Raw genomic sequence first — 15200 nt, forward strand, 5'->3', positions numbered from 1 at the left:
GCTGCTATCTCTCTGCAGCCTTGGGCTCCCTATATCCTGGGGGATCCAGGGAAATAAGGCTTTGGAGGCCCCAACTGAGATAACAGTTGGAGGAAGAACTCACTCTATATTCTCTCCTATTGTTAGAAAACAGAGTTTGGTTTGGTGAATGGAACATTCTGGTTAATGGCCATTATATATTCCAATGCATGGCTTACTGATTTTCATGTAGTTAAAACCCAGCAACATGCACAGAGTCCTAAAGCTAGACTGAACATAATAGACTTTTTTTGATGATTCAGAAAGGACATGAGGTTCTAGGTAGTTTGACCTTGGGGCCAGTAATGATCATTGGACTGTAGAATACAGCAAGGCCAATAGAAACTCAGTTGCATCAAAGTTGTGTTGACTGTGTGTGTGTGTGTGTGTGTGTGTGTGTGTGTGTGTGTGTGTGTGTGAGGGGGGGAGGGAGAGGGAGAGGGAGGGAGGGAGGGAGGGAGGAAGGAAGGAAGGAAGGAAGGAAGGAAGGAAGGAAGGAAGGAAGGAAGGAAAGAAAGAAAGAAAGAAAGAAAGAAAGAAAGAAAGAAAGAAAGAAAGAAAGAAAGAAAGAAAGAAAGAAAGAAAGAGAAAAGAAAGAATTTAATATAGCTCCAGTTGGATCACCATCCTGTTCTTTGCAACCATTTTTTTTTTAAAGTCAATCTTCTGAGTGAATGAGTACAGAGGGATACTAGGGCATCTCCCTGGCAAAAACTGATGAGCAGTTTACAGCGGATTCACAATCTGCGAGGAATGCTGTCCCAGCTAGCAGCCCACCGCACCTGGCTTTACTGGTATTACTAACCTTCTGTATGGAGATTTAGGATTCTCCTGGGACATTTCTCCTCTGCATGGCCCCCTGCTGCTCCTCAGATCTGGAAATCACAGTACCAAGTGGTGGGCTGCGCATCACTTGGCCTTGACAGCCTGGTGTTGGGAGATGTTTCCATCTTGCAGGGAGGGAAGCCACCCTTACACCTCCAGCCTTTTTCTGAGAGGAGTCAACACCTCCTTATTGGACATGTCCCTAGGAGCCACCTCTAGTGGCAGCCAATTGAGATTGTTCAGCTGTCTCATAGGTAATTAGCACCCAGTGCATCGCCCAGACCTGTGAGCAATGTCTAGCAGTAGAGTCCTCCGGAACTGATAATTCGAGCTCCTGGCTCAGTGCTCCCCTGGAGCACGTTTTCCCTAAGCCTCAGAGGATCATTACATACTATTCCCCCAGCTGATCCACAGTTCCCTAGATATAGCCACCAAGGCCTAAATTGAACCCACCCAGTATCGTTACATTGACTATATTTAGAGGGGCAATGTGGTCTATGGAAAGCAAGCAAGGGCTTGGGATCTGAAGTCAAAAACTTGTGTTCCAGTCCCTACTCTGCTGTATTTTAGCTGTATGATCATGAGCAAGTTCCACAAACTGAGTCTCTGTTTCCTCATCTGTACATTGAAGATAATATTACTTACCTTGTGAGGGATTGACATGATCATGTGAGGTAAAACCCATAAAGTCCTTTCAAGTGCAGAACACATTTTTGCTCTTTTTATAATGATGGAGAGTTCATCATGTGCCCAGTACTGTGTTTCTTTTGAATAAACAGCTTTAGTTAGATGTAATTTCCAAGCCATAAAATTCACCCATTTAAAGTTCACAACTTAGTGTTTTTAAGTCTATTTAATATATTCACAGGGTTGTACAATCATTGCCACAACTTAATTTTAGAACATTTTTGCCCCTCCTAAAACAAACTCTGTACCCATTAATACTCATTCCCTATTCCCTTCCTAATCACATGCCAGCCCTAACTAACCACTGATCAACTTTCTGTCTCTAGAGCTTTGCCTATTCTGGACATTTCAGATAAATGGAATCATACAATATATATGGTCTTTTTGTGGCTTGCTTTTTTTCACTTAAGCATAATGTTTTCAAAGGTCATCCATGTTGTAGCACATACCAGTGCTTCATTTCTTTTCATGACAAGTAATATCCATTCATCAATTGATGGACATTTGGGTTGTTTCCAACTTTTGGCTATTCTAAATAATAACATTATAAACATTAATGTGCAAGTTTATGTAGGGATGTATGTTTTCATTTCTTTTTGGGATATACCTAGGAGTGGAATTGCTAGTCAAATGGTAACTCTATGTTTAACTTTAAGAAACTGCCAAACTGTTTTACAAAATGACTGCACCATTTCACATTCCCATCAACAAGGTTGGCGGGTACAATTTCACTATATCCTCATCAACCCTTGTTATTGTCTATCTTTTTTATTACATCTATTGTAGTGGACATGAAATGTATCTCATTGTGGTTTTGATTTGCATCATCTTGGTTGATGATGTTGAGCATCTTTTCGGGGGCTTCTTGATCATTTGTATATCTTCTTTGGTGATATGTCTATTCAAATCCTTTGCCAATTTTTAAATTAGGCTATTTGACCATAAATATGAGGGTTTATTTCTGGACTCTCAATTCCATTCTGTTAATCTATATGTCTATCCTTATGCCAGTTCCACACTGTCTTGATTACCATTGCTTTGTTGTAAGCTTTGAAATAGCAAAGTGTGAATCCTCCTAATTTGTTGTTTTTAAAAAAATGTTTGGATATTCTGGGTTCCTTGTGATTCCATATGAATTTTTGAATCAGCTTGTCAATTTCTACAATGTCAGCTGAGATTCTGATAGAGACTGTGTTGAATCTGTAGATCAATTTGGGAAGTATTGCCATCTTAACAATATGAAGCTTTCCAATCCATGAACATAGAATGTCTTTCCAGTTATTTAAATCCTTCTTTAATTTCTTTCACAAATATTTTGTAGTTTCCAGTATACAAGTCTTGTGATTCTTTTGTTAAACGTGTGCCTAAATATCTTATTATTTTTGGTGCTACTGTAAGTAAAATTGTTTCTTATTTTTATTATCAGATTGTTCTTTGCTAGTGTATAAAAATACAATTGACTTTTGTATATTTAGCTTTCATCCTGTAACCTTGCTGAGCTTGTTTATTTCTAATAGTTTATTGTTAGTGGATTGCTTGAGATTTTTATGTACAAGATCATGTCATCTGCAAATAGAGATGCTTTTACTTCTTCCTTTCCAATCTGGATGCCTTATATTTCATTTTACTGTCTAATTGTCCTGGCTAGACCTTCTAGTACAATGTGGAATAAAAGTGGTGAAAACAGAAATCCTGGACTTTTTTTCTGATCTTGGGAAAGCTTTCAGTCTTTCACCATTAAGTATGATGTTAACTTTGGGTTTTTCATAGATAACTTTTCTCGTGTAGAGGAAGTTCCCTTTTATTTCTAGCTTGTTGATTTTTTTCATGAAAGGGTGGTAGATTTTCACAAATGATTTTTCCGTGTCCATTGAGATGATCATATGGTTTTTGTCTTCTATGCTATTAATGTGGTATATTACATTAATTGATTTTCAGATGTTAAACCAACCTTGCATTGCTACGATAAATCACATTTGGTCATGGTGTATAATTCTTTTTAGATGTGACTAGATTCCAATTGCTAGTATTTTGTTGAGAAACTTTGCATCTATATTCATAAGAAATATTGCTCTATAGTTTTCTAGTGATGTCTTTGTCTGGTTTTAGTATCAGGGTAATATTGGCCTCATAGAATGAGTTGAGAAGCGTTACTTCCTCTTCTATTTTTTAGAAGGGTTTGTGAAGAATAAGTATAAACAATTCTTTGAGCATTTGGAAAAATTCACCAGTAAAACCATCTGGACTTGAGCTTTATTTTTTTTTTTTTTGGGGGGGGGGATTTTTAATTACTAATTCAATATATTTTCCTGTTATTGGCCCATTCAGATTTTCCATCTTCTTGAGTCAGTTTTGATTATATATTTCTAGAAATGTGTTCATTTCATCTAGGTTATCATTGCATCTAGATTTTTGGCATAAAGTTATTTATGATATTCCCTTATAATCAATTCCGTATAGAATCAGTAGTGATGGCCCTTTTTTCATTCCTGATTTTAATAATTTGAACCTTCTCTGTTTTTGCTTTATCTGTACAGTTAAATGTGTGTCAATTTCATTGATCTTTTCAAAGAACCAACTTTTTTTTTTTTTTTTACTGGCAGCTCAAAAGAGACACTTTACTGTCATAAATCACATGACACAACTATAATTTGTACAGGGAGAAGGTTCTTTTACAATCCTTATATATGGCAAGCTGTCCTTGGGCCTGGAAGAGCACAGAGAAAGGAACTTCACACAGCCTCACTGGCTGTCCACAGATCTCTCCCTCCCAGGTCAGGGCTTGGCCAGGTGATTCAAGGTCCTCCTGAAACTGGCCTGTCTTGGGCCTTCCATGCCAGAGGTCAGCACCAAACCTGACCATTCTGCCCTGATGGCGAGTTACAGAGAAACCCTGTGTGAAATTGAAAGTGGAACGAGCGTTTCCTGTAAGGTAATTGAGGCTGACTCCAGGCATCCTTGACCTTTCCCTCTCAAAGAACCAACTTTTAGTTTCATTGATTCTCTCTTTTTCTATCTTCTATACTATTTCTTTCCTTCTGCTTTCTTTGGGTTTAGTTTTCTCTTCTTTTTCAAGTCTCTTAAGGTGGAAGGTTAGGTTATTGATGTGAAATCTTTCTTCATTTTTAATGTAAGCATTTGCAGCTATAAATTTGTCTCTTAACACTAATTTAGTTAGATCCCATAAGTTTTGGTATGTTGTATCTTCATTTTCCTTCACCTCAAAATATTTTCCAAGTTCCCTTCTGATTTCTTCCTCGGCCCATTGGTTATTTAGAATGTTTCATTTAATTTCCACATGTATACGAATGTCCCAGATTTCCTTCTGTTACTGATTTTTAATTTAATTCTGTTGTGCTAAAAAAAAAAAGATTCCATTGCTTTTAAATTTATTGAGGCTTATTTTATGATATAACATGTAGTCTATCCTGGAGAAAATTCTAGGTGCACTTGAGATGAATGTATATTCTGCTGTTAGGTGGCATGTTCTATAGATTTACGGGTTTACAGTGTTGTTCAAGTCCTCTATTTCTTTGTTGATCTTCTGCCAAATTGTTCTATCCATTATTGAAAGTGGGGCATTGAAGTCTCCAACTATTGCTATTGGATTGTGTATTTTTCCTTTCAATTCAATCAGTTTTTGCTTCATATATTTTGGGGCTCTGTTAAGTGCCAACACCATGATTTCGTGCTGGCTGTAAACTATAGTGAAAAGCAATGCTGACACATTAACCCACAGAGGGCAAACTGGAATTTGAAAGAAAGGCATTTTGAAGTTTTGTTTTCCAATATTTTGACCACCATGATGAACTATAGGATAATGGTTAAAAACATGGGCTTTGTGGTCCCCCAGGCTGCCATTTATGACTCATGTGACCTTGGGTAAATCACATAATCAACTCGATCAGTTTCTTCCTCTGTAAATGGGGGTAATGATAGCACCTACCTCACTGGGTTGTTGTGAGGAGTAAATGGGATTATGTGTGATGACCTTAGCCTAAATTTGTGCTGGCTTGCCACATGTCTATTTGCTGATAGCAAAGTGATTTGGCATTGTCTGAGCATATTCTCACAGATAAGAGAGGGACACCATTCAGAAATGAAGCATTTGATATGGACAATTCTCAGAGGCACAGACCTACCATCATTAAAAGCTATTGGCTAGATTATTTTACTACATGTATGTGTAGCAAGTAGGCAGGCTGGCCCTGCATGATGAATACAGAGAAATAATGTGATTTGAAGAATTGTAAGAATGCTCCCCCATCCTTTCCCCCATATATACATATGCCAGCATATCTCTACACTTTCAGATGCCCAGAATTCTACTAGTATTGCTTTATTATTTTAGGGTCCCTCTACCAACAGTCTTCTTTGAAATGCAAACTCTCAGACATTGTACATAGCCTGTTTTACACTTTCCCACTAAAGCACTAGTAATTTGTCAGATTTATTTCCTTCTGCTAGAAGACATCCTACATAACACAAGAGTGACAGAGTACTGAAGGTTGGAAATAAAGAGCACTGTGGGAGCAGGGACAGTTACAAGGACATAAAATAAATCTCACTTCTTTAAGCACGCTTACAGCTGACTCTCAGACCAGACATACCCATGTAAGAGTCCAGCTGTGTCTAGATACGAAGGTGTTTGCCCCATCCCACCTCACCCCATACCTTTTCCCCTTTCAGAGGTGATGGGGCTATTAGCAGCTCAGGCCGTTCTATTCTACTCATTCTACTTGCAGGGTTGGCAACAATGTGGCCAATTGACTCCCCTTCCCCTAATCCGTAGCAGCCAGGTAAGGCTCTCTCTCTCTCAGTATCTGCCACCCAACTGTGCACCAGAGACCCAGGCCAGAGATGCCAAAAGAGCTCAGCCACAGTCCTCAGCACCAGGGCTTATCTGTTGATTCTCTTTCTGGGTTTAGATTACATGCACAGCGCCCACCGCCCTGTCACTGGGGGCCACCTGGGGAAAAAGGAGAGTAGTTATGTGGGCGGCGTGGGCACCAGCCCCAGGAAGTCGAGCCGCTGCACGCCCCCGCCTGCCGACTCTGAGCTTGTCAGCTTTTGCTACCTCCACATGCGGGAACAAAGGAAGGAGCAAGAAAGCCGGACAGATGTCAATGAGAACTTAATCTTCTTTGAGGAGACCAGGCCCCGGACCAAGTCTGACCCCACATCCAAAAGCTCTGGCCAAGGTTACGATATGGTCCCTGATGACTTTGATGTAGCCAGCCTAGACCACGAGCCTTGTGCCAGCAGGGCCCGGTCCTATACCCTGGACAATTCTCTTGGGGCTGAAGCCCTGAATTTCTACTGTGACTCTTGCAAAGCCAAAATCCGGGATCAGCTGGGTCCTCGCAAAGGTGGGAGGTCTGGATCCTCTCGTGACAACATAGTAGACTTGATGTCCCTCCCACCCCCTGGGAGTGAGGAGGAGGAGGAGGAGGAAGATGAGAGCACTTCACTGTTGCCTGCCATTGCTGCCCCACCTCCCGGTTTCCGAGACAACAGTTCTGATGAGGATGACCCCAAGCGCCGGGCTGTCCAAAGCCAGGAGCAAGGACGTCACTTGCGTGGGTTCCTGTACGATGAAATTCCGGTGACATTGATTGACAGTGTGCAGACCCGGACAGTCCGAGATCATGCCCAGGAGCTAGATGATGCCCTGGTGTCCACTCTGCAGGCTCTGGAAGCCCTGGCAGCCTCAGAGGATGGACCACACCCCCCACCCCCACAGACTGCAGGTAATAGCCCGTTCCTCCGCCCTCTCTTGCCTCCCCTTCCAGGCAGGGCCAGCAGGTGACACTGCTTCTTCTGAAGCAGAGATCAAAGTCACTGTGGTGTCTCAGAGCAGTGGATGGGCCAGAGGCAGTTCAGAGAGGATCAGGGAGCAACGAGTCTGTGACAGGGGTCTGCTACTCAGCACCAGCTAGAGCTCTGGCTCTCGCCATTCCATCTCTGGAAATGTCTTCCAGATGGACCCCAGTGATTAGGGCCATGGTGGCTACAGAGCCAGACCAGGAGAGAGGATCAGAGCAAAATTGGGAGAGATATAGAAGACATCCAGCATGCACATGACTGGAAGAGAAACAAAACGACCAAGTAACCACCTAGTGACCTGCGATCAGTGTAGCCAGGAGCCGTTACTGCTTAAGGCAGAGGTGTTTATCCTGCGTAAGAGCATGGGCTCTGAGTCATACACACCCAAGTCCTGGCTTCTTCACTCACTTTCAGTGTGACCTTTGGCAAGGCCTCTCTGAGCCTCACTTTTGTCATCTTAAATGGGTTTGATAACAATAGTCATATCACATATGGTTGTTGTGAAGATTAAATGAGATCATTCATGCAAAGCACTTAAGCACTGCCTAGCACATAGGAAGGACTCAGTACGTGGTAGCTATTATTATTATTTGGTGTGAGAACCATACAACATGCATGCTATTCCCTGTTACAGACACACATACATACATCTTATAGACAAACACGTGTTAGACATGCACCCATAGTCATACATACATACCTCCATACACATACCCCTTACAAGGAAGAGGTCAGTGATACAGCGACAGAAAAGGAATAGGGAGGAGTGAGGTGAATGAGAAGGCATGTGAGGTGGAAAGTGTGGACAGAGAGGGTGAAGAGGTTGGGGTCAGAGGGAGCCTGGCTGACCAGGGTGAGTACCAACCCCTGCCTTTTCTGTATGTAAAGGCATCCTTGGTGTGAGACAGCACCCATGTGTTCCACCCCCACAGCTGGCATTTCTCTTTGTTCAGAGTCTGGAGCTCCAAGAACTAACTGCGCCCAGCCTAGAGGCTCATGTGGCAGCCAGAGGGAGGACAAGCTCAGCCAAATGTGCTCAGCTGCAGGGACTGTAGGCAGGCCTGGCCAGATGAGGAGGCCCAGATCGAGAGGACCTCTCTTTGCCAGCCCTTTTCAGGACAATTAACAAAAATTTCCTAGCTGTGGAATCTAAAAATAATGATGATTAGCATGTTGTTTTGCATGTGATTTGCATGTTAATTTGCCATCAAACTGCCCAGATCTTCTCTATGCCTCCTTTGTTTCTCTTTCGGATTCCAGCCTTTCATAACCCTTCTCCCAGCTTGACTTTCTTTGTCCTCTCCCCTCTACTCCTCTCACCTTCAGCCCTGCAGTCCCCACAGGCCTGCCTGGTTTACCCTAGCTTGCACTACTAGCTAATGTTGGCCCCCATAAACTCTCTGTATGTGGTTGGGAAAGGACTTGATCTGAGTTCAGTGCAGCAAGCCCTGTCCCTGTTCCTCCAGGTCTGATTGTGCTGGCCACAATCACCCCCGAATCATCGCTGGACTCAGGCCATGAAACCAACTCTTCAGAGCTCACGGATATGTCGGAGATGATGTCTGCCATGAAGCAACACCAAAACACCACCTACTTCTTGGCCCAGCACCTCAATAAGGACAGTCTCCTGGCCCGCAAGGACCTGCCCTTTCGGATCCAGAGCTGTGCAGCCCAGGCCGTTCTCACAGCCCCTTACTCTCTTGGGCGCACGGATCCCAACCCATCCCTCCATCCAGCTGTCCCAGGCCAGAGTCCTGGTCCCCCTGGCGCTCGCAGGAAGCTGCCCCAGTCAGAGGCCCAGCCACAGCGAGAGCGAACATATGCCCTGGCAGTGCACCCAGCACTGTCCCCACAGCTTAATGAGCAGAAGAGTCTGAGCCTGCTGTCCCCAGTTCCTGAGAACAAAGGGCCTGGCCACACTAGGGCAAGTCTAGAGATGTCACTGAGGGCAGCCACAGCATCCCTCAGTGAAGAGCAGGTCTCTGAGCTAAGGGAGAACCTGCCAAAAGAAGTCAGGTTGAGCCCCAAGCTTATCCTGGACCCAAAGGGCAGTGTAACCCCAGCTATCATCTCAACCGCCCTACCACAGGTGGTTCACACCAAGAGTCTACCCACCCCAGGTGGGGCCTTGGGGAACCCCCCGAGCAGTGGGGAGAGAAGGCTGGAAGCCAGCGTGGGGAGGCCGGAAGTCAGCATGATGAATGGCAGTGCCACTAAGAATCTGAAGTTCAAAATGAGCCCCAGTGCTCCAGAGACCTCACGGAATTCCCAGCAGCAGCTGAGCCCAGAGGTCTCTTCCAGCTCCAGAGCACCCACAGGCAGCCGGGCTGACAGCCTGCATCTCTCCCCACAAGGGGACAGGCTGCCTGTTCAAAGTTTCCCTCCCAAAAGCTGTCTTTTGCGAGCGAGTCGAGAGTCAGTGAGCAAGCAAGCTACAGGGGAGGTGGCAGGCAAGGGTGGGCCAGAGGGTGCTAAGTCTTCCCTGCACAAGCAGGGCACTGTCTCTGGCCAGGGGGAGAAGGGACAGCTGGAGAGCACGCCCCAAAGCAGCAAGCTCGAGGAGAGCAGCCTGGTCCCCCGGGCTGCCTACCCCATGGCTCTGCAGAGCCCCAGTTGCCACTCTCGAGGACACAGCCCCAGCTGCCAGCTGCGAGGCCAGAGCCCCAGCTGCCATCCTCAAGGCCAGAGCCCACTGAGGTCCCAAGTTGCTGGTCGGCAGGTGAGCACCATGCCCTCTAGGAAGCTTGAAACGACCCTGGATGGAGCCCACCTGACCTCTGAAGGCCCCACAAAGCCCAAATCATCTCGAGGTCCTTTCCGGCTACGCAGTTTATTCTCTGCCACCTTCCCAACCCGCCAGAAGAAGGAGACTGATGAACGGCAGGCCCAGCTGCAGAAGGTAAAGCAGTATGAGCTGGAGTTCCTTGAGGAACTCCTAAAGCCACCAAACCAGGGGGAGCTGCCGGGCACTGAGTACCTGCAACCCCCAGCACCAGGACGCTGCAGCTGTCAGCTACGCAGCAGCCCCGTGCAACAGGGGCCTGGCATGTCCCGCGAACAGAGGCGCAGCTGTGATTGTAAACGCATCTGCCGGGGGGGCCGGCCACAGGCCCCCCAGACACCAGTGCATGGCCTACGGGGGAGGGAGAGGGACAGGATCCCCCCTACCCAGAGGCAGCCTGAGGCTGGCCCAGACTTGAGCCTCAGCAGTCCCACCAATGTCCGACGCATCCGCTCCACCAGCCTGGAATCCCGAGAGTGCCGATCGGACCCTGAGAGTGGTGTTTCGTGCCTGACCACGTGTGCCTCGGGGGGCGAGTGTCTGGGAGCTCCCAACTACAGGAAACTGATGCGCCGCTACAGTATCAGTGAGCTGGACCAAGGTGACAGGGCCTCGCTGACCTCAGACGTCTATCCACATCCACCCTTAGGCATGCTGCCCAGGGAGGCCAAGGAGGTAGAGGCAGGCCTCCCCCTAGTCTTGGGTCCCAAAAGCAAGCCTCTGGAGTCCCCAACCCTGGGAGACCCCTCATATGTCCAGGTTGCCCCTGAGACCAAAGGCCCCAGGCAGATGGCCGTGTTCTCATTGCCAGAAGAGGTGTACCGGAAGCCTGCTGAGCTGGATGAGGACAGTGAGAGCAGCAGCAAATGCTGCTCCATCCGCTACTGCTTCTACTACCGCAAGTGCGACATGGCGGATGACACCAGTGATGGCAAAGATGAGCTCTCCTACTCCATCCCCATGAAGATTCTGCCCGGCATGAAGCTGGATGAGCAGGTGGTGCCTGTAGTGAGTAGGACCCTGCAGGTGCTGGATGCTGCCACCTGCAGCAGCAGCAGCCCTGAGGCCTCCCGCACCCAGGAGATTGACCTGCGGGTGTCTACCTTCGAGGGGAGCCTGGCCAAGATCAATGCCCTGCGGGCCCACGCCTATGGCCTGCCTGACGGCTTCCTGGCTGCCCGGCTGGACACCAACGAGCTGCTGACAGTCCTGCGGCAGTGTGTAGCCAGCCCTGAGGCCCGTGCCCCCAAGCCGTATGTCTCCCAGATCTCTGAGTACAAGCTTGAGCTGGCTCTCAAGTTCAAGGAGCTCCGGGCCTCCTGTCGCCGTGTGGCTAACGTGGACAAGAGCCCAACTCACATGCTGGCAGCCATCACAGGCAGTTTCCAGGTGCTGAGCAGCCTCATTGAGACCTTCGTGCGGCTGGTGTTCATCGTGCGTTCAGAGGCCCAACGCCAAGAGTTGCTGGCCAAGGTAGAAGAGGTGGTGAGGAACTACACCTTCCTGCTGCGTGCCGCTGAGGAGTCCACAGCCCGGAACCTTAACCAGCAGCAGCAGCAGCAGCAGCAGCAGCAGCAGCAGCAGCAGCAGCAGCAGCAGCAGCAGCAGCAACAGCAGCAGCAGCAGCAACAGCAGCAGAAGCAGCAGCAGCAGCAGGAGCAGGAGCAGCAGGTGGCAGCAGCTATAGGGGTGGCCCTGGAACACCCACCAGGCTCCCCAACTTCAGCGACTGTTATGAGCACATTCACCCGCTCCTTAAAAACCCTTATTAAGTAGGGCATGTGCCCAGGCCTCCCTCTTCCCCATCCTTGGCCCCAGGTTTGAGCTTTGTGGTCCTTGTATCCTGTGGTGAGTGTATGTCTCTGCTGGGCCAGTCAGGGTCCAAGAGTCTTCAGTCTCCAGGGAGCGAAGACTCCCTGCATTGAGGCTGTCCCTGAGGACTTGGGGCCTCTGCAGCCCTGGGTGTCCTCACCTCTTCCCTGGCCTTTAGGTGTCACTGTGAGGGCCCAGGCTCCACCTCACTACGCCGGCCACAGAGCTGTATTTTATCTGTTCTCTAGGGCTGAGAGGTGACATCAGGCAAACTTCCTGCTCCATTTTTGGGGACAGGGAAGCCAGGGCCTAAAGCAGGCAGGCCCAAGGTCCCTGAGCTCCTCTTGGCATCTGTTCCCCTCCAGGGAGCATTAGCAGTAGCAGCAGGCCACAGTGCTAAGTGGAGGGGAGAGGGCACTCAGCCCAGATGTGCCCACCCACCCTGGTCTCACATTCACTTGGCAAAGCCACCCCAGAGGGCCCATGCCCAGGTGGTAATCCTGCAGAAAACAGCCACACGGGGCTGTTTGCAGCCGGCCCAACAGGCTGGCAGCCTCTGGAGCCCTCGCCCCCAGGCCTAGTAGCTCCACACCAGCCATCCCCAAAGTGCCCTGCCCCTCACTGATGGGCAGGGCAGCTCAGTCCACTAGGGAGCAAGTATCTGGGACCACCCCACTCGTTTTGGATAAGGTACCTGGTGGAAATGTCTGCCCTGGGGAGACCCAGAGCAGGCCTTGGAGCCCGCCTGGCCCAGCCCAGCGTAGTGCAGGGGCTGTGGCTGCAGGTATGCAGCTCCTCTCTCAACATCTCTCTACCAGACAGACTGTCCTTAGGAGTTCGACTTAGCTATGGATTGGGGGTGGGGGGTGGGGGGTGGGGGGAAGGGTAGGGGATGGGGGGTGTTGATGACTATATCTTAAACTTCTGGAAGCTAGCGTGATATGTTAATCCTGAGTATATGCTTTTGGCTGTGTATTGACCCTGTGGATTTGTCTCTCTTAAGAAAAGAAGCTGAGCGCCTTACCCGGTGCAGTCTGCACCTTTCTCTCTCTCCGGACTCATCTGGAAGGGAATTCACACTGTTTAGCATCCTCCTTGACACACATCTACTGCTGCTGTCACCACCCCCCTACAACCTTCCTAGGAGTGAAGACACGGAGTCCCTATCAATTGTCCCATTGTAGGGAACAAAGAAAGCCAATGTTTCTTCTGTATAGATTGCTTCTTGTCCACCTCTCCATACCTCCCCATTTCCCATACACTCATGCCCTGTGTCTTCCTCTCGTCGTCACTATGTGAGAGGCCCATGTGAAATCTCCCATTCTTATGTGAGTTTTATAAAGATGTACACTGTGCTTAACCCCCGCCCATCCTTGGTATCCCCTAGTGCAATAAAGACCCCTGAGTGGTGATTTCTCCTGTCAAGGATTAGGGGAGTTCCTTCTGCAGAAGCCAGCTCCCCCCTTCCTTGCCTCTCCTCCCATAGGACCAAGTTGTTTAGTGGGCCAGAGATGCAGCCAGTGGGGAACCCTTCCCCCTTGACCACTGCAAGCCTGAGTGCTGATGTGGTCTTCCTCTCCTCCCAACTTCTTGATCCTGCACCTTCGCCACTCAGGCTCAACCTATGTGTCATTCTACCACTATCCTTCACCTCTCCCTTAACCTCACGGAGAGGACACATTTTCTAATGTCTGTATATAGTATATATACTACATAAAATATATAAATTATATATATATATATATATATACTAATTTATGTCTTGTTTTTCAAACAAGAATGATTAAATCTATTCATCTTACTATCCCAATAAGTCTTGGCGGTGCCTCTTTGTGGGTGTGCCCTTGTGTCCTTGAATTGTTGGTTGGTGGCGGCCCTCTGAATGCTTGCCCTGCACCTCTCCTCCCATGTACCTGGGTCCCAGTGGGTGATGAGGACTCTGCCCCTCCCGCCTCCCCTCTACTCCTCTCCTGTTGCTCACAGGAGTTGGATACTCTTGAATCCTTTCTCTTGACCCTGTGGCATCTGGCTTACCTGGTCACCATGGCTGTGACCTCAGAGCTGAAGAGGGCAAGTGGGTGGAGTGGGGGCAGAAACACAATGTGCTCTGTGCCAACTGCACTGGATGGCCTGGGAGTCAGGAGACAGGGTTTTAGGCCAGCTGTAAGTTTAGAATTGGGAAATAGGACCTCTCCTTCTGAAGTGTGCCCAGTCGCCTCAGAGTATAGCCCAACTGCCTTGTGGTTTAAGCTAGCAAGTCCCTTGCAACGGCCTCTGACAATTTATTGGGGGTGTGGGAGGTGGATAAGATAGAAACAGCAGGACTCTAAGCAGGGTTGACTTCTCTGGCATTTTGTTTCTCTGTTCTTTTATTTCCTTCTGGTAATCCCAGGTGCCTACTAATTTATGAGGTGCCTTTGTGCCAACTAGAAAAAGGTTCTCTGCTGCCATCCCTCCGTTATGATTTTGATAAAAGTACCCCTGGGTGATGCTAGCCCTGTGCGCACATGGCTTGGTCATTTCAGCTCCACTCAGCCCCAGTGGCCTCATTGGCTGGGTGCAGAAACCACACAACCATGCACAGTGGCCCTGAGGAGTCACTTCCTCCCAAAGATTGAGCACAGACTCTTTTTTTCTCATGTTTGCAAAGGTCGTGGCTAAACCGGTTTAGAAGCAAAGCACAGAGGAGGAGCCAGAGACAATGCAGTCAGGCTGGGCTGCTCTGCGTTTTCCCCAGTACCACACCAGAGCTCTGCTCTGCGTGCGGGACACCAACAGAGGTGACAGGCCTAGCCCTGCTGGCAGAGTTCTTCTGCAAGCTGCCCACCAGGGACCCTGTCCCACAAGGCTGGGACTCAGTAAAAGGCAGTGCTAGTGCACAGTGAGGCCTGGTACCCCTCAGAATGACCCAACTGAGCAGTCCAGAATCTTGGACCCTGGTCCTGCACTACACTAGTAGCACCTTACAGTCAGAAAGCATGCTTATTTGGTTTTGTACACAGGGTACCCACTCACACAGTACCCAGCACATAGTAGGTCTTCAGTAAATATTTGTTGAATAAATGAGTGTTGAATGAGATGACTGTCAAGAAACAGCCCTCTTGGACCCCTGGACCTTGTGAAAAGGGCCCTCTCTCCTCTGGGAATGGTTAATCCAGGGCAGTGCAGTTGGACAAGGCCAGGCAGCCTGGCACCTCCCAGCAACGGAGGAGTCAGGTCTGTAATCCAGCGTCCCGCTGACTCAGCTGAG

At 48.2% G+C, this 15200-nt stretch overlaps 1 protein-coding gene across 17 annotated transcripts in view; it reads left to right on the forward strand.

The window, feature by feature from the left end:
• FRMPD3 (FERM and PDZ domain containing 3) overlaps nucleotides 1–12803 on the forward strand; it is a 131015-nt gene extending 118212 nt beyond the window's left edge. For 16 of the 17 annotated variants that reach the window (XM_074323518.1, XM_074323526.1, XM_074323521.1 and 13 more), the window contains 2 exons: nucleotides 6459–7280; nucleotides 8823–12803. In XM_074323518.1, the coding sequence (XP_074179619.1) occupies nucleotides 6459–7280; nucleotides 8823–11914 (3914 nt within the window). In that variant the 3' untranslated portion in view covers nucleotides 11915–12803. The remainder of the gene's footprint in view (nucleotides 1–6458; nucleotides 7281–8822) is intronic. The other variant, XM_074323528.1, reaches the window with a different exon arrangement.
• Nucleotides 12804–15200: the final 2397 nt, after the last annotated feature.

This window comes from Rhinolophus sinicus, chromosome X, assembly GCF_036562045.2.
Source record: "Rhinolophus sinicus isolate RSC01 chromosome X, ASM3656204v1, whole genome shotgun sequence".
NCBI lineage: Eukaryota > Metazoa > Chordata > Mammalia > Chiroptera > Rhinolophidae > Rhinolophus > Rhinolophus sinicus.